Below are 19,797 nucleotides of genomic sequence, written 5' to 3' on the forward strand. Positions count from 1 at the left end.
TATAGCTTATGAAATATTGTTGATTTCATTGATTTCATTGATTTCATTGATTCCAGACCGTGGAGACCAGCCCTGGAACTGTTAGTTTTAATACATATAGGAGATTGGGCATGCAGCTGTGCAAGGTACTGCTAATAAGTAAATTCACCCCAATGTCCTGTCGTGTTTAAAGGTCATCTGTGGAGTAATTTTGCAATTAGGCCTATACTAGGCTTACTAGCCTTTGTTAAGGTATGTCGGCCTAGGTTTCTTTGCCAAATGCGCTGTGTCGATCTTCACTATGATTCATCACGCAATGAGCGATTCTTTCCAGTGATTGTGCCAACCGTATGTAGAAAGGGGAGGAAATTATAACAGCCGTAGCATTTTCCTATTTTTTGTATAATAATAATAAACAGTTCTTATTAAGCGCCCGTAACAGAAGTCTCAGGGCGCTTTACAAATAAAAAGGTCAAAAAATACATAAAGAATACAAGTCAAACACACAGCAAAACAAGCATATGACCGAATGATAAAAAGTAAAATAGCACACAAAAGGCAATAACCATGGATAAAAAAGCACTAACATGTATATACAAGAAAAAAGTGTCCAATAAAAATTGTCTCACAATATGTACATAGACAATGAATTACTGAGTAAAGAGATGAGTTTTCAGTTTTGTATTAAAAGGATATTGTATAGGGAGGCTGATTCGCGTCGCTGAGCAGACTAAGCAGAGTCTAGGCCTAAACTAGAACTTTTTTCTTTTCTTTCTTTTTCTTCTCTTCTTCTTAGTTCTTTTCTTAATTCTTTTTGTAAGTTATTTGTGTACTCTATGTACAGGGAGTGTACCACTAGATAAGCCCACAAGGGTTTTTTGATACACTTCCTTGCACATTCCATAACTCTCCGTATTCGCTACATTTTTTGTATATTTGTGGTGAAAAAAAACAAATAAAATAAACGAAATAAACTGTATTTGCCTGCAAATACGCAGTATTGTAGTGCGCGTGGAGTGCTTCCAGTATAATGAAGAACTTTTCGGTTGTTCATGGTGTTTTTGTTTGGGAGGACAATACACAAGGGGTATAGTCATGTAGGTACCTACAAAGTGAGGGTGCTTGTCAGCGCCGTGAAAGGCTCAGAACATGAGAATTAGAAGAGAATAAGTTGCCTAACTCAGTAAGCCTCTGAAACTGCAGATGAAAAAAGACTATACCCTTTATTTGCTAAATATGCAGAGTTGCCTGTGTGCTACTCTCCCTATGTTAAGTTTTTTTTTTTATTTGACCCCCCAAACCCTCAAAATTCTATATAAAAGTTGTAATTCTGCTCTTATGATGACTTGGTCGTTAGATGGGTGCCTATAGAAGCTTTTCTAGCTGATAGAGACTTAACAAATTTGTAGCCATTAATTTCACATCAAGGTAGAGATGGAAGAGATTGTCGACGTTAGGGAGTTAAAGCAACCGTCATAAAGAGGTTGGATGTTTAGAAGCAAGAACGTTTGTGATCTTGTTAAAGCCACACTCAGTAAATGTAAATATTGTACGTTAGTCATCCACGTATTTCCATACGGACTATTATCTGTTTCGAACATATAAATAGATTGTCAATAGCGTTCGACAATCCGTCCGACATTTTCTCTACGCAATCGCCATCCATTCACGGAACACGACAATGTGTTACGATCAGTAATGCTCCTTTAAGTTTAAATTGATGATGACGTCAGTTCCTCAGGGTTGGTCTAAATGTTAATATTAATCCAAAAACTCACTCAAAACATGTTGTTTAAAGTTGATATATGCAACTGAGTATACCATAATTAGTTGACATCCAACACCAATTGTCCTTAACAAAGTTGAAATGCATTGTAAACATGTGATCTCTGTGTTTGTATTGGACTAATTCATGACATTAATGTATGCTGTATAAAGGTTCATTACTCGACAATTAAAAGTGTTACAACCTGGACTAATAACAGTATCTTCTAACGGCCGCGGTTTAACTTTGCCTTTTTCATTTCTGGGAATATAGTAATCTTGCTGCAGACCGATCGGTCCATTTTATCACGTGACCTAATCTAGTGTTTTGATTGGCTTGAAATAAGTACTTTCTTCACCTCGCGTTGATAAGTTCGTCTTGCTGCGAATCTCAAAAACGTATATAGGATCTCAACACGTAACAGTCATCATTACTACATATATACAAATCGCAATACAATCAAGGACAACAACAAAACACATAAACTAAATGTTCTGCCTTTACTCGGTGTTTCTCAATTTCTCATTTTTCAATTACTCAGATGGAATGAAGTCAACAATTAAACAGTTTGCAGAAAATTGTTTAATTGACGACATATGATAAGTTGTCAATATGACATTGTGCAGAAAATTGTTTAATTGCTCAGCTGGAATGAAGTCAACAATTAAACAGTTTGCAGAAAATTGTTTAATTGACGAGATTTGATTGGTTGCCAATTAAACATTGTGCAGAAAATTGTTTAATTGTTCAGCTGGAATGAAGTGAACAATTAAACATTTTGCAGAAAAATGTTGAATTGACGAGACTTGAATGGTTGCCAATTAAACATTTTGCAGAAAATTGCTCAATTGCTCAGTTGGAATGAAGTGAACAATTTAATATTTTTTTTTTCAGAAAAATGTTCAATTGACGAGATATTATAAGTGGTCAATTCAACATTTTGCAGAAAATTGTTCAATTACCCAGTTGGAATGAACAATTGAATATTTTGCAGAAAAATGTTCAATTGCTCAGTTAAAGCAAACAGCAATCCAACATTTTTCTAAGTTTTGATAAGATATTACCTTGTTATCTAAACAATTTACTGAAAAATGTTGACATATTGGGGCAAAGTTTTCTTATGTTGATGGCAATTTTAAGCTTCCGTACGTATGCGTTTCGGCAGGTGCAAAATGAACGATGACCAGCAATTTGCAAAGCCAGCGGTGCCTCGCATATTTCCTATTTGTGCCGAGCTAGTGTATTTGCGCTTGGCTAGTGTGATCGCAGCTAAAATGACGGAATGAATGGTCTTGTTCAAGGACCGTCCTCACATCTCGAACGTCCAGTTTTAGACGGGAAGATGTTTACCGAAATGACGAATCAAAGGCCGTGTAAACATAACTACTGGTCTGAACGAGGTAGTGAACAATAATTGCCCTCAATCCCTATTTTGTTATCCCACATATTGTCAGTCTCTGTTTGATTTCTATGGTGAGTACTTCGAATTCCTTCTCATCCACAAACTTTTATCTGGCCTTGTCCCGACCTCGCTTTCAAAGATAATGATGCCTGATTACGTAATGATTCAGATTTTAACGGTTCTTATTTACACTGTAGGCAAGACACAGTACCGTATACGGTTTCCAGTGGGGAATGATTAGGTGTCTGATGTGAGTGGGACCATGTGGCGAGGGGGTTGATGCCGTACATCGAGCAACGATTTATAACAGCTTCCCTCCCCTAACCCCTTAAATCAAAATCGAGATGGGTCATTTCTGCAATGAGTGATTGAATAAAGTCCTGCTAAATATTCAGTTTTGAAAACGTGAAATAACACACATAGTCACTAATCGGAGTGCATTTTCCTTTACAATCAGTGTTTTCTACTCGCACTCCCAAATATTGTTTGTTGTTTACTCGAAAAATAACACCTCTTCAATCATCCATCATCGTGAAAAATGTTCTTAGGACATCCCTCTACAACTTCCAACCATCAAACCTTGGTACTAAATAATATGCAACGAAAATCGTTTTTTAAGCACATTTCGAGGCCCGCCCCGATGGACTAAAATGTGAAAGTCTAACATGCTTGCTTCATCAGTACTATACCTGATAGTTAAACGGAATTGAAAGACTTATGCAACGGACGTCCCACACCCCCTTGCAATAAAGTTACAACTTATACAGGAGCTGCTATTTACCAGCTTTCTGATTTGTACCGAAAGATGTTCAGTTTCGAAGGAATTTGAAGGGGAAGGTCGTGCTCTGGTCAACTCGCAAATGTCTTGGACAATACTGTATGTTTGGCGAGGCTCTCCACTGTTTTTCTATAGGCATGCAGTCATTCTCTGTTATATATCTATGGTGAATAAAGCACCCACCTAAACAAGCTTGGCCTTGTTCTGACTTCGTTGTGAAAATTTAATGCATGTATAATTACCTTTGTGCACTGCAACGGTTACTTAGCTCACAGAAACTGCACAGTTTGCCAGGCAGAGCGGTTCTTTGTCAAAATCTGCGATGAAATGGAGGTAAGTAAATATCTGTTTTTATTTTCTTTGTTCAAACTGCGAAGCGACGAAATAATGCTATAGTAGTACTGTGACGTTCCGAAAATGAGAAATAAACCATATGGTTGTGCAGTGGCCTAATAGTAGACTAATACTCTTACACGCTCTTTGAAAGAACTAGTCAAAACTACCTTTTCCCGAATTTCCAGGAATTACCATGTTTAGTTAACTTGTTACTATAGTATGCCAATATGATAATGCATTGCTTCTGTTCCTCCTTGCCGTTTCCTTGGACATTTACAGAAGAAGAGAGCCTAACAATATCACAACAAAAATAAGAGTTTTATGAACGGAGCCATTCGGTTTATAATATTTACATAGATAAAATGAAAGCCATGTCTATACCTCAGTCTACATCATTAGTTTACAGCATAAGTTAAAGTAAATATATTTATATCAGGCGCGTATCCAGGGGGGGGGCGTTGGGGCGCGCGCCCCCCGGGTAAGAAAAAGAGGAGAGAATAAAAAGAGAAGAAAAAAGGGAAAAAGAGGGGGAAAAAAGAGGAGGAAGGAGAGGAAGGAAGGGAAAAGAAAAAAAGAAAGAGAGAAAAAGGAGAAAAGGAGGGAGTAGAAGATAAACGCCAAGACACCGGGAAGAGAAGAGGAACATTCATAATTAAAGCGCTGATCACTATTATATACACATGGTAGCCAGTGACGAATCGAGGATAACGGGGGGGGGGGGGTGCGTCTCACCCTACCCCTGCACCGACAACTCCATTTTTGACGTTTCCATTTTCATCTCTCACTAATGTATATATATATATATATATATATATACCATCTATGGTCTATCATAACGCGTGTGTGTGTATGGACGCCTTAAACAGTTGTACAATTGTGCTATGAAACCAACTGCGGCTGGTCTCGGACTCGACCGAGTCGTCGGGGAACATGACGCACCCATCACTTCTTGAGATTGTTCCCATCTGCATGAAAACGCGCGCCCACAACCCTACGCCCCATCCCTCTAATCGCTTCCCGATGAGTTACGAAACTTAATTAATGGCCTTCGCTCGTAGTACCAAGACCTTGACAAAATCCGGCAACACACCACTTCATCGATACCAAGTGATCGGGTATATCGTCCCCGTTCTGGCGTAGTGACGAATGTTCAAAATGTGAGTTTTGAGAAAACGCGCTCTAAAGATTTTCATATTTTGACTTTAGTATAGCGTAACTAAAAGAGGATCTTTTTTACCGAAAGTTGTCAATATTTTAAATATGACAAATAGAACTTTGAGTTCTCATGTTTGTTGCTGAAATTTCTTACATAGTAGTAATTTTAGTGTAAACATTTTCGTCGTTATGTCATGTCATTTTCAGTTAATTTTAGACATTCGCCACACATTCGTCACTGTGCTAGAACTAAATTTTGAAGTTTCGTCCTGTCACAGACTTGTATTCGTCACTTTTGTGTGAAGTAGCCATAGGGTACACCATGAATGTTCACTGTCACATGGGGAGAGGAAGGGGGGGGGGGTTAGGTGGAATAACCTTACGATAGAAGAAAATAATCGACGGGGTGGTACATTGGTCTTATTAATTTTAAAAAGAATGTCCACGGTTTACTTTAATGTATAAAATAGACAAGGAATGGGTTATACGCAGGTATCAACATACGTGTTTTAGTATGTTTTTCTTGAGTGACATGGATGGAGTCGGATATGACGAGGGGAGGTGGTATATAGGGCAAGGAGAGCCGGCTGTTGAAATGGTGGTATATTGGTCTTATTAATTTAAAAAGAACGCCCACGTTTTGTTGCAATGTATAAAATAGACAAGGAATTTGTATGGGTTATGGGCGGATGTAAGTGTTTTAGTATGTGTTTCTTGGGTGAAATGTAGGGTGTCGGATAGAGAGATGTTGAGGTAGGGAGGGCAAGGAGAGCCGGCTGCTGAAAGGGTTATATATTGGTCCTATTTATTTTAAAGAACCCCCACCATTTTCTATAATGTATAAAATAGACAATGTATATGATGAAATGTGAACACATGCAGTTGCAAAAGTAATAGTTCCAGTGGCGTAATCTGTTAAGTCGGAACTCTTATAAAGCACACAGACTACGGAAAATTGTGTGCAATTCTTCATTTTCAAGTTAGTGTATTACGTGAAATGTCTCTGACGATAGTTTCTAAGTATCCTTCAAACGCTTTGGGAAGCTATTCCACTATACTATCCCCTTAAACGGAATGTGAAATTTTATTACGCTCACAGGCACATTCATAATAACCAAACCAACAACTGTGTCATTGTTCAAGTGTTTCCAAGTTGTACTATAGTATGTTGTTCCTTCTTTTTATTTCCTTCCAGTATACATATAAAAAAAATCTTACGCTCACAGGCACATTCATAATATCCAACCCAACCTCGTGTGAATCCTCAGATTTAAAGAAGGAAATAACTGTGCCATTGTTCAAGTGTTTCCAAGATGTACTGTAGTATGTTGTTCCTTCTTTTTATTTCCTTCCAGTATACATATAAAAATTATAGAGAGGAGTCATATAACACCTCAACAAGAAGAATAACTCATATAAAAGTTTTTTTTTTTAAGATGATAGGATACCAAACAGTCCAAGAATAACTAATATAAAAAGGGAGAAAATGTCAAGATGATAGGATATCATATAAAATACATCTACTAATACAAAAGTTATTACATAAAACGATATAACAAACAGACTATAACAAACATTCTAAGCGCTCGAATGGAACGTATAAAGCAGCACGGTAAATAAATGAGTTGCTGTAAACTTACGTTCGGTATTTTGTGTGGATTTCTTAGATTTCTGCTCGATTTGTGCAGGAGAGTTTTCAGTACAGTACGGTATACAAAGGGTTATTCTGATCACTGTAAATCTTATTAGCCATTCTTGTAAACTCAGGTCTTGCAGCAGCATTTACTTTTTCTAAAAGTATATTGTATTCTAAATTAATATAGATGATGTGTATTTAAGAAACTTCATTCTTCTTTTCTTTGCTTTTTTTTTGCATTATAAAATGGTACCAGACAGGCACTGTATAGATCACATGTGCCAAGGTAGAATAATAGTATTGAAAACATTTTCCTTAGCATTTTGGTTAAAGAAAGACACAACGTAAGCCACTCTAGATACTATATAATATACTTTTTTAATACCTTAATGCTTTGCAAGAAAAGGTCAAACTGTCGTCACTGTATACTCCCAGTACTCAGTTTTGGAGGTTCTAGCCACATCAGATCCCTCAATAATAATAATAATAATACGTTGCGACCTTGATAGAATGAGACCTTCATGTTTTATGGTTTATTTTCATAAACAAATTTCCCTTATTTTTTTTTTGGGGGGGGGGGTGGAGTTACGCAATAAAGTCTTGCGGTCACATGTTGGAACTATGTCATTTACAGAACACTGAAAATGTCATTGGTCAGTTTCAACAGAGCTCTTATGAATTGTACATGATACAGCAGTATCATCGGCATATTTTGTAACAGAAATGTGTGAGGTTGACCTAATTTCATCAGTATATATAGTAAATAATATAGCAGATAATGTACCCCCCCCTCCCACCCCAAGGCACACCAACCTTTATTTCCAATATTCCGATAACCCTTTATCCAACCTTACTTGTCTAGGCCATCCTTGAAGAAATTGTGTCAGCCAATGAATAAGCCATGTTTCTTTGATAAATCGTTAAAGATCCTTCATTAATTGAAGCATTTGGCAAGACAGTATTAAAGGTCGCTATACAGATTTTCTAGTAATTCGGTCTAAACGCCCCCCCCCCCCCCCTCCTCGTCCTTTGTAGCAAAGTAACTACTTAAGTATAAACTATGCTAGTACCTTCCAAAGTTTCATGTTAAAGTATGGGACCTTCAATTATGTAACTAGGTATTACTTAGCTAGAAAAAGGTAGTTTTAAGTTAGGCTAGAGTAATGCTCGTGATGAGCAAAGCCGCCAACAGCTAAGAGAAACCGTACTTCTTTAGGGAGATGTTACATTTGTAACGATTTGACGATTTGTATCTCGGCAAAACGTCAATTTTCAGATTGTTCTCATTTTGACGAGTTGTCGTATCTCAACAAAACGTCAATTTTCAGATTTTTTTTTCATTTTGACGACTTGTTATATTTCGGCTAAACGTTAAAATTCAGATTTTTTCATTTTGACGACTTGTTGTATCTCAGCAAAACGTCAATTTTCAATATGTTGTCATTTTGACGACATGCTGTATCTCGGCAAAACGTCAATTTTCAGATTTTTGTCATTTTGATGAGTTATTGTATCTCGGCAAAAGGTCAATTTTCAGAATTTTGTCATTTTGACGACTTGTTGCATCTCGGCAAATTTAATAATTTTGTCGTTTTGAAGAGTTGTTAAACTCGACAAAACGTCTTTTTCCGAATTTTGTCATTTTGACGAGTTTGTTTCTCTTTCATCACCATGTCCCTTCTACGCTTCCGTAGTATATGAATACTGTATTTATCAATTAAATGACGAGGTGAACTAATAAAGATATTACCTTCCCATAATCCTGGGTGTTTTCAAATGGCAGTTAGTTGGTTCTCAAGTCAGTATGACATGGTTGTTATGTTCGGCTTGTTCCAAAGGGTAATATTCGTCGATATGCAAAAATGCATGGACCTTAGACAAATAGTGTTACTGAGTGGTTGTAATGATGACTAAAGTATTCGTCAGTATGTAAAAACGAGAGTGGGTCTTAGGTGGACATTCGTCAAAAATGAGTCAGAAAAAACGAAAAAAAAAGACAGTTTTAAAACTTCTAACACGGCTCAACCGATTCTTCACCCTCGAAATAGGTAAGAACAATATTTAACTCAATTTCGCCAAAAGTGCACGTTCGCCACTACGCGAAAACGGGGACGATATTAGTGACCGCTAGAGGTCGTACACTGACCTACATGGAGTGTGACCGCTTCCGCCTTTGCAATTTCCCAAGATCAGGCCCCGAAAAATCCATGAAATCCCAAGGGCACTGTACTGTATGGATATCTAGCAATATCTAGCGACATCTAGAATGAAAATCCCAAGATCTTCCCTAACTGAAGGCAGATAGAAAATCGAAGCCTTCAGTGTGTAATGAACTTGAAACTGTGCGTCTTTCGAAATGAAAAGAATGTGGGGCAAAGTAACGTAACTCCTGTGGGCTCGGACCGTGCTGAGCAGGTTGCCCCGACCAAAAGTGGGCCCCGCTATACTGATGCACAGAAAAGGGGTATACCTCTTTGGATAGGGAGGGCCCGTTTTACTGGGAAAGAAAAACTCATGCAAAGACTGAACAAGACAATATACATATTTTCACGTGATACGGAATACGGACACCATGATCATGGGTTCATTGGGTATTAATGTATGTATCGAGCTAGTTGTGTTATTTATTATTATAATCGAAAACGAAGTATATAATTTAAAACCCAATTCCAGCCAATGTTATACTGAGTACAACATCGGGACATATGATTTTTTGAAAAATTCTAAAACAATAACCCAACACCCAACAGACTTGAAACTGCGTTCATTTGAAAATGAAGTCAGGGCTTTCATAGAAATATAATAATAAAAGGTAAGAATAAAGATGCCTTCGTTGCAGCTGGTAAGTAAAAATTAGGCTTACATGGAGACAAAGTTTCAGCCGAATTTAGGCCTATGCTAAGGTTTGATTATTGTATTTGTACAGTAGTCCCCATTATACTCCATACAGTAGGGGAGGGGGCACTTGCCCACCCCCCCTGGAAAATCAAAAATTAAAAAAAAAGTTAAGCATTTGACATTTCAATGATTTCCCCCAACCAACATTTCTCTAGTTATGTTCATTGCATACGGACCCATAATGCATTACTGAAATTATTGAAAGTCAAAATCCTAAGACATGAGATCTCAAAACAACCGATGTGTAAATGCAACTTGAACGGGAAGTGTCTTTTCCGACGATCTAGGAGTATTTTTTGGCCAAAAAAAATCGTCGTACGCTCCGCGCCAACTGAAGGTGGCGCTGCGCTTAGATAGTAGCAAGTAGTGTGTTACACCTTTTTGACCTACTTGTAAATAATTTTGCGGACGCCCTTGCTTGGACCTCCTGATAGGGGATCCCCGTTGGGCCAGGAGCCCCCGGGTTCATCGTTACGCCACTGGTGGAGCTTTGCATAATAAACAGATAATAGTTATTTATTCCAGTCTCATTTCAATTATTCGAATTTTTAAAGCGAACAGCAGATATAACATCGTATTAGTGAGCATGAAAATGGCGTTCCGGGATGAACAGCCTCAAAACTGTAGATGTGTGTAGTGTTCGGTTTCGGAAATATATGATATTTTTCATTTCCTTCAACGAAGTTTTATAGTAGCCGTTATAAGAGGTTTGAATATTTGTACACCAATATATTAACTGTGTCTGAATTTTCGAAAATTCCCTGACCACCATTCTTCATCATACTTCCCTCTACTCGTGCAATTTTGACCGGTCTGTTAGGGGTGAAGAAGGTTTCTCTGTATTGGTTGTCCATAGATGAAATTTTGTCCAACATTATGGGTATGTTTTGAAGTGAATTTATTCACGAGAATTGTGAATTTTCAAATTCTGAACAAATAATTGGCTTACAACCTTGAAAAGTGGGGCTTACGGGTTATTGTGGGCCGCGACGTAAAATCACCTACAAAAAGCAATGATCCACATGAGTTGTGATGAGGTCAACATCATGTGTGATTGGTGACAATCTTCAAAAGGTTATGAATGGAAAAAAATTCTTGGTTCTCAGGCAAAAGTGTGCATCTGGTTGGTCATTTCATCCTCGAAAAGTGTCATTTCCGGTGATCTGGGCGGGTTATCAAAACCAGAAATTTTCTTGTACGCTGCGCGCCAACCGAAGGTGGCGCTCCGCTTATATAGTAATTCGCGCCCCCCGGGTTAGAAAATCCTGGATACGCCCCTGTATATATATTCTTGATTTTCCAACTCATTACGATTTTCATTTATATATATTCATTTGCCTTTGTCGTTTACCTCCATTGCATTAACATAAAGTCTGTTCAAAGTATCTCTTTCGAGATCCAGCTTTAGGAATCACAAATGATTTTGAGTCGGTTAGCATCATCTTTGATCTCTAGAGTAAGGCAAAATATGTCACCAATAACAGAACTAGTATTGTTCGATACAGGTGACAAACGCCTACAGAGGAATTACCACCTTCCTTGCCGGTTTCGAACCTCTGGGCATACAATCAGCGTCCATATCCTAGTGGTTACGGTGTCCGCGTACAGAGTGGAAGGCCCGTGGTTCGAATCCCGGTGGAGGCTGAAAGTTTTTTCACTGTTCTTGATTTTCCAACTTATTACGATTTCTTTTGATCTCCTATTTTTTCTTCAGAAATCAAAGAAAGGGTTACTAGAAAGATTAGATGAAGGTGTGGTAATCGGCGATGGTAGTTTCGTTGTCACTTTGGAACGCCGAGGATATGTTTTAGCTGGAACATCAACACCAGAGGCTGCAGTTCAACATCCTGATGCAGGTATTTACATTATTCTTATACAAAATACCAATTGGAAATCTATTGCACCCCTAGATAATTCGACACTTGTGTAGCTCTATTGACTACACTTTCCCTCTATACTTGACTCCTGTCAAATTAAGCACTTTCCCATATACCTGGCCTGTCAAATTTTGGTCAAGTTTATCACTGTGCCACCGCTGATCTACTACATTATCCTTCCAAATCTACCACTTTGATGTAATACAAGCATGCAGTATACTCAACACTTGAAAATTCTATAATACCTTCCTTTTCTTAGTGTATCGACTTTCTATATAAGGACTGTACGAGTGAACTCAGCTAAGTTCTAGAAGGGGTCGATTGTTAAGAGGAGGCTCAGTGAGGGGGGGGGGGGGGGGTTCAGGAGGAAATTGGAGAGAGGGAAGAGGCGCTAATAAAGTAATTTCTAGCCCATTCTCAGGCTGTGTATGATATCGTTTACAATTTCTTACAGTGAGACAGCTTCATCGCGAGTATTTGAGAGCTGGCGCAGATGTGATGCAGACGTTTAGTTTCAACTCCGCTGACGATAAATTAATCGTGACAGGTGTATACGAGGAAGTTATCAATGTAAGTATTTGTATTAAAGTTTGAAATATCTTTAACAAAGACATCATACATCAGATATATATAAAAGTTCAGTTAATTGTTACCATTATATTCATAGTCTATCTTCTTCGTCATTCACGATCCGTCGTCTATTCTTCCGTAACTTTTAGCGATTCTGTCGCCTTTACTATTACCGTGTTGGCTATGGTGTCGCCTTTACTATTACTATGTTCGCTATGCTGTCGCCTTTACTATTACCGTGTTGGCTATGCTGTCGAGTTTACTATGACCATGTTGGCTATGCTGCTTTTACTATTACCGTGTTGGCTATGCTGTCGCCTTTACTATTACCGTGTTGGCTATGCTGTCGAGTTTACTATTACCGTGCTGGTTATACTGTCGAGTTTACTATGACCATGTTGGCTATGCTGCTTTTACTATTACCGTGTTTGCTATGCTGTCGCCTTTACTATTACCGTGTTGGCTATGCTGTCGAGTTTACTATGACCATGTTGGCTATGCTGTCGCCTTTACTTTTACCCTGTTGGCTATGCTGTCGCCTTAACTGTTCACGTGTTGGGTATGCTGTAGAGTTTACTATGACCATGTTGGCTATGCTCTCGCCTTTACTTTTACCGTGTTGGCTATGCTGTCGCCTTAACTGTTCACGTGTTGGCTATACTGTCGCCTTTACTATTACCGTGTTGGCTATGCTGTCGTTTGAACTATTACATTGTTGGCTATATTCATATTGTCGCCTTTACTACTACCGTGTTGGCTATGCTGTTGCCTTTACTATTACCATGTTTGCTATGCTGTCGCCTTTATTACCGTGTTGGCTATGCTGTTGCCTTTACTATTACCATGTTTGCTATGCTGTCGCCTTTATTACCGTGTTGGCTCTGCTGTCGTTTGAACTATTACCTTGTTGGCTATGCTGTCGCCTTTACTATTACCGTGTTGGTCGAGTTTACTATTACAGTGTTGACTTTGATATCGCCTTTACTATTCACCGTGTTGGCTATGCTGTCGTTAACTGTTACTGCGTAGGCTATGCTGTCGTCCTTACTATTACCTTGTTGGCTGTGCTGTTACTATCGTGATTGTTGATTTATGTCTTCATTACTTACCTTCTCTATCGCAATTGTTTGGAATGATATATATCTTTACCAACGTGATTGTAGTCTGTGCCAGCGTCACTATCACATAATTGCTGTGTATGCTATAAAGTTTGTTGCTATGTCATCGTGATTTTTGCCCATTCCATCTTCTTTATACTATCACGATTATTTCTTATTTAGACATATTTGTATATCCAGGTGTTTGATGGTGCACCCCACCCCTCCAACATCAGACTAAACATTGTGGTCTTAACGTGCCAGATGGCCTTCATTTGACATTTAAAAGATATTTGGGAACTCTTCTTCAACAACGGCAGTACCACGTCCCAACTTGATAAAGGTCTTGGGTCTGCGCCCTGTTAATTAAAGGTCTGACAAATTAGATAATTAAACGTAGTAATGGGGAATGGCGTATGGGTAACATTGAATTGTTCGTAGAAGGTTGAATTAGAGAAACCATCATGAATATTTATAGCATACTTTGGGATGATGAATAATGACTCTTGAAGGAGATATGGATTAATTAGTATAACTGCAGAGCGAAATGAATTACAATGCTACGAGAGCAAGGGGGGGGGGGGGGGAAGAGGGTGGAAGGAAAGTAGAGGGAAGAGAGAGAGAGAGGAGGGGGGATGGTTTTCCTCTCTCTCTCTCTCTCTCTCTCTCTCTCTATATATATATATATATATATATATATATATATATATATATATATATATATATATATGTATATATATATATATACATATACATATATATATATATATATATATATATAGTAACGTAAACTAAATTCACATCTATAAATGTATCTATCCGTGGTATTCCCCATACAGTGCAGTACAATTAACACAGCAGCATGTGACATAGCGCGACAGGTCGCATCGGAGGGCGATGCTCTGGTGGCAGGCAGCGTTTCTCCGGTTCAAAGCTTCATGGATAGTAAAGGCAAGGACGTTGTCATGACAGAATTTGAGAAACAAGTCAACGTCTTCACGGAGAAAAACGTTGACTTCCTTTTAGGAGAGGTAAATTGATGGATCCTTCATTAACTAATTAATTTCGGTTTTCTTTCGCTAACATGTGTAAGCATTTTGTGATATAAATTTCAAATATGAAATAGACATATTAATGAAACAATGAAGATAAGTGTCCAATTCACGCCACTGAGGAGAGATCGTCTAATAGCCCAAATTTTCTTTGCCGTCCGGGCAAATTTTCCCGGGCAAATTATACATTAGTGTTGTGATGATAATATTCGCACAAACGAATCCTATATATAAACTACAAGTCGTTTCTCTTGCTAAACTTTGGATATACATACCCCCCCCCCCCTTCCCCAATTAACCTGTTTCAGTCTCTAAAACTTATCTTACGTCATAAATATGAAGTGTAACTGAACATAGCTTAGTGGGATGAAGTGCGTGATTGCTTGGGTTGGACCAGGGTGGTTATGGGAGTGAGGTTGCGGTATGGTAGATAGAGAAGTATACCTATTGGACAAAAATGCTATGGCAAATTGAGATCTTTGTGAAAGAACACTTTGAAATTTTGACTTGCTTTTGCAGCTAAGTCACATTTTTTAATGCTTCTCAAATAATGTATCAGTGTAGTATTAAAGGCATCGTTCGTTACGGGGGGGGGGAGGGTGATGTGGGGTTGTGGTTGGACTCTGTAGAGTGCAGGAAGGATTTAAGATGGAAGAACACATCCAGGAAAGTGAAACAGTAAAAAAACAGTCGTTTAATACGTTAATACTTTTGACAATAAATAATAGTTTCTAACGAAACATTGAAACATCGGATAAAAAGTAACCAATGTCTCTCTCTTTTTTTTTTCTTTGATGTTTACATTTTTTACAGTTTTTCGGATATGTGCAGGAAGCAGAGTGGGCAATTGAGGCAATGAAGCAAGTTTCACTACCTGTTGCTTGTTCAATGAAGATTGGACTAATGGGTGACATGGCAGGAATATCACCACAAGAATGTGCGGTCAGAATGGCGAAGGCAGGTATATGTAAATATATGTAGGAGTCTATATGTAAAAGTTAACATATATAACAAAAAGGAAGAAAAAAGAATTGGTTATGAGTGACGTCACTGAAAGGCTGGTAGTATTGACGGCATGATACAGTGAAAGTTTTCTCCGAGCAAAAATTGGACATTTTGCATGAAGAGGAGGATTTTCACTTTTTAAGTTTTCAAGTTTAAGGTCGTGGTCCTATACTATGACCGTTCTCTGCATGTTTCGTGATATCGTCAATCAAGGACTAGACGCTCTTTTCTTGAATCGCGGTTTTTGTTTTAAGATATTTCGATTAATATTATGTAAACGTTTAATATATCTGAGTTACATGTCAGCTCATCTGTTAAAACTTAATTAGTTGTGAATAAATTTCTTCCGTAATTTTATTGTAAAATTGTACCTTCTCTACGAAACAAAACACTGTATATTTAGATTCATATCAATAACAAGATGCTAATGATTTACAATCACTTCCCATCCCTTGCTTTAACCCTGAATCAATATTTTCTTGTATATACTAATATTTCATTTCTACAGGAGCAGACGTCGTTGGCATCAATTGCTTATTTGATCCCTTCATCTGTTTGGAGACGATGAAGATGATGAAAGATGCTCTAGACGAGGCGGGATTAGTCTGCCATTTGATGGCACAGCCAGTAGGATGGCATACAACTGAGTTACGTGATGACGTCAGAGGGTATCAGGCTCTTCCAGAGTACCCATTGGGTGAGTTACTCACGGTAGTGAGGGAGACATTTATGAAAAGGATTTGTAAAGCCCAATATTATAGGTTCTATATATTGTACTTGTGAATGGTACGGTTTAGTGGAAGGTGCATAGTGACATGCATGTAGTAGATGCGAGATGAAAGTCAATGAAAGTTCAGACAGTTAACTGCATCAGTTATAATAGATTAAAAACCAATCCTGTTTGGCCAAAGTTAGTTATATTCTGTTAAGATATAAGTTAATGATCATATACTTAACGTAGATTGCAAAATATCGACCATGTCAACGGTGGCTGCCATTTTATCAATATTTGATATCATAGTGCAATCAGGAGTTGACACCATTCACGCGATTTCTTTTCTTGCCACTGGAGTCATTGCCAGTATTAGGTCATGTAAGGGGCAAAATGAGCAGGAGCATCTGCTAACTCCAGCTTCTATAACAGAAAATATATGATTAATCAATCTATCAATCAACAATTCAAGCCTATGTGGCTGGTGATCTCATTTTCAGATTTGCTTTAGCCTTCGTTCTTCTGTGTGTTGAAACACTAAAAAAGTGTAAAAACTACCTTCGATGTATAGAAAGTTTTTTAATAACAGGCATGTCTATATTTGCCATAGACCAGTGATAAGATTGGGTTTGCGTCATCAATAATTGCAAATTAGACATGCCGTCATTTCAATTTAGGCCTAGATATACGTTGTTGTTTATTTTGTAAAATCGACACACTTTCTCGGTGGTTTTATGCAGTTGTTGTTACACTGATACAGCAATTTCATTAACAGAGTATAACTGCGTGGTAGCGAGCCATATACTTCATAAAACCTAACCATCTGTTTCAAATGCTTTCCTTTTTTTCTACTATAAATACGATCTTACAAGCCATGGAGCCTCGCTTATTGACTAGAACCGACGCTCGGACATTTGCGAGAGCTGCCTATAACCTCGGGATTCGTTATATCGGTGGCTGTTGTGGGTTCGAACCGTATCACATCAGAGCTATTGCGGAAGAGGTGTGCTTAACATAAATATTTGACTTTTAAATTATTCATTTGTTTCTAGCGTTAAGTAACGTTGTATGTTTTTATTTTATCTCGAGTCGTTTTGAGATGTGATGTTATGGTTTAGGTGGGCGGAATTGTGTATTCATGTATTATTTCAGCTCTCAAAATCGTTTATGTTGGGGTTCGCTGCTAACTGTTATTTGTAAGAAAAGATTGGAGAGACCCTGGTTTGCTGCAGGTAAGTCAATTCTATTCACACTAGATAAATATCATGTTTTGACCTACCTTTCCTTACATAGTAACTGCACTCCTTTATATGTAGGTTCATTCCAAAGTGGTATTTCCATATTAACAACATTCATCTGGATATGTTTCGTTGCATTCGAGTTTCAAGATTTAAAGGCATCATGCTCTACCTTTTTATATCATGCACCATCTTTAGTTTAATTTACAAATTCAGATTAATCCTCCTTCTGTTTTTCTTCATGTTCTCTTCTTAACTAATTTCCGTTGTTGTATATAGCTCGCTGCAGAAAGAGGTAAACGACCACCAGGGCAAGACAAAAGCGCGAATTACACTTTGTTGGCGAAGAGTTTAGCCAAGGAGCAAAGAAAACGGTAAGAAGAATACTTTACTTTCAAACACATTCGTATAACTTTTTGTCGAACTGTTTTATTCAAATGTTTCTGCAAATAATTGTTAGCATTATTTTCCTTTTTCAATAGGAATCGAGCGACAAAACCGAGCATCGTTTGCATAATTATGCTTCATATTGTTTTCTCTTCATCTGTTTCTGAACTACTCAGGGCCTCACGGAAGTACTGGGAGGATCTTATTCCAGCTACCGGTCGCACCAAGATGAAAATTCTGACGGAAATTAAAGAGTAGCCCATCGCAATCAGTATCAAGGCCCTGAGATTAAAGGCTTTCATTATCAGATGACGATATGAAGTGCATCCGCGAAGCCAAATCAATATTTAGTAAATCAATTAAATTCTGTTATTTGAAATCTATCAGGAGATCATGGTTTATGAATGTCAGCTTTTGGAATTCTACTGTAATCATTTTTTGGAAACTTTACCCATGCAGTCAGTATATGCCTCGTGAATGCGGTTGTGAATATACTTTAATACTGTTTTTCTGAGTTAGGATATAATCAATACATATACGATATTTGATATGAAAAATTACTATGAAAGCCTTTATTGATTGTATCCGTTGTAAGGAGTGGGAGTGGGTGGTGGTGGTTTGGGGGGGGGGGTAGTGTTATATGTCTTATTTGTGAAGGTTATCTTTTGGGGGGGGGAGTTCTTTTTTAGGTGTTAAGGTTTACTATTTTCTTTGTTGGGAGTACTCTATTCGATTAAGCCCAAAAGGGTTTCTTAGTTGACTTCCTTTCACATATTTTACTTATTTGCAGTTATATTGTCTTGTTCACCTTGTATTACTATGTGTTGAAACAAATAAATCATCAATGTTATATAGTCATTTGTATCGACATATCGAAAAGTTAAGATTAATGTTGTGAACATCCCACGTTTCTGGATTTACCTGCAGCTTTATCCTCTTCAATACTACATATTAAAGGATAAAAAAAAGCACATTGTTTACTGCATGGTAAGATGGTATTTGTATTCATTCGCTGCATGTGTTTACTGTACATCTCAGAGGTTCCAGGTTTGGGTAGCTTTGTGATGCATTTTGAAGTAAAATAAAATTCGCTCATTTCTAACAGGAAGTAGTCTCTTGTTAACCAGATCTTTATTTGAATTACTGATATAGACTAGACTGATGAAGGTATCGGCGTTACTGTGCATTTTTAACACCAACAACGAAACATACAAATACTTTCCAGACAGTTTTAGTGCGTGCCGAACAAAGTTAGGTAGATTAGATTCACAGCTCTCAACAATACACAACTCACACTTGTATCTCTTCACTAACAGTATTGTAATACACTTCAACACTTGATTTTCCTAATCCCATCAATTCGACAACCTCCCGCCCCCCCCCCCCCGATCATCCTCCTACAGTCATTTCTTAATCCTCTGTTATGGCGTGTCATAATTACATGAACTATCGTAGACTATTGAATCTTCTCTTGATTGTATAGTCAAGTTATAAAGAAATACTATAGTTGCCAATACGTTCCAAAATTATAGCCATGGGAGTGGCTTAATGCTTTTTTGTTTGTTTAATATTTTCATAAAAAATGGACGTGCCACGTTGTGGTATTTTTGTAATTAAAACATGCCCTATTTGTTGAAAAATTAAATTGCAATTAAAAAGTACACTTTTTTTGGAAATACATTCAAATACTTCAGCTTGTAGTATGTACAATAGAATCCACTTTGTCGGAAAGCTTATATTTACTTCTTGTGGCTCTCCCCTTAGGTCAAAGTCACATGTCCATGTCCCTGCCCATTGCACACCCCCCCCCACCCATAGAATATCACTCTTTCTCCACCCGTGGATCGAATGCATACTTTGCAAGGAGTGACCATTCAAGTCGATTACTGATCGCTATATGACGAAGGGGC

The 19,797-nt window shown here is 37.8% G+C and overlaps 2 protein-coding genes across 2 annotated transcripts in view; one reads left to right on the forward strand and one right to left on the reverse strand.

The window, feature by feature from the left end:
- The window catches only part of LOC139971538 (betaine--homocysteine S-methyltransferase 1-like), a 26,709-nt gene extending 22,417 nt beyond the window's left edge, over positions 1-4,292 (reverse strand). The window contains exon 1 of the mRNA XM_071978102.1: positions 4,167-4,292. The gene's annotated coding sequence lies outside the window, so the exon portion shown is untranslated. The remainder of the gene's footprint in view (positions 1-4,166) is intronic.
- Positions 3,843-18,858, forward strand: LOC139971539 (betaine--homocysteine S-methyltransferase 1-like). The gene is made up of 9 exons (XM_071978103.1): positions 3,843-4,257; positions 11,664-11,805; positions 12,281-12,396; positions 14,333-14,524; positions 15,359-15,506; positions 16,059-16,247; positions 17,135-17,265; positions 17,780-17,874; positions 18,064-18,858. Exons 1-9 carry the CDS (start codon positions 4,252-4,254, stop codon positions 18,143-18,145), a joined length of 1,101 nt encoding a protein of 366 aa, XP_071834204.1. The 5' UTR covers positions 3,843-4,251; the 3' UTR covers positions 18,146-18,858.
- The last annotated feature ends 939 nt before the right edge of the window (positions 18,859-19,797 follow it).

This window comes from Apostichopus japonicus, chromosome 8 (genome assembly GCF_037975245.1).
Source record: "Apostichopus japonicus isolate 1M-3 chromosome 8, ASM3797524v1, whole genome shotgun sequence".
NCBI classification, from domain to species: domain Eukaryota; kingdom Metazoa; phylum Echinodermata; class Holothuroidea; order Aspidochirotida; family Stichopodidae; genus Apostichopus; species Apostichopus japonicus.

What these genes read in the sequence shown, in the direction of transcription:
- LOC139971539 (XM_071978103.1), top strand. An exon ending in AGTTCAACATCCTGATGCAG is followed by an intron (nt 11,806 to 12,280) that starts GTATTTACATTA and finishes AATTTCTTACAG; the next exon opens with TGAGACAGCTTCATCGCGAG. An exon ending in TATACGAGGAAGTTATCAAT is followed by an intron (nt 12,397 to 14,332) that starts GTAAGTATTTGT and finishes TTCCCCATACAG; the next exon opens with TGCAGTACAATTAACACAGC.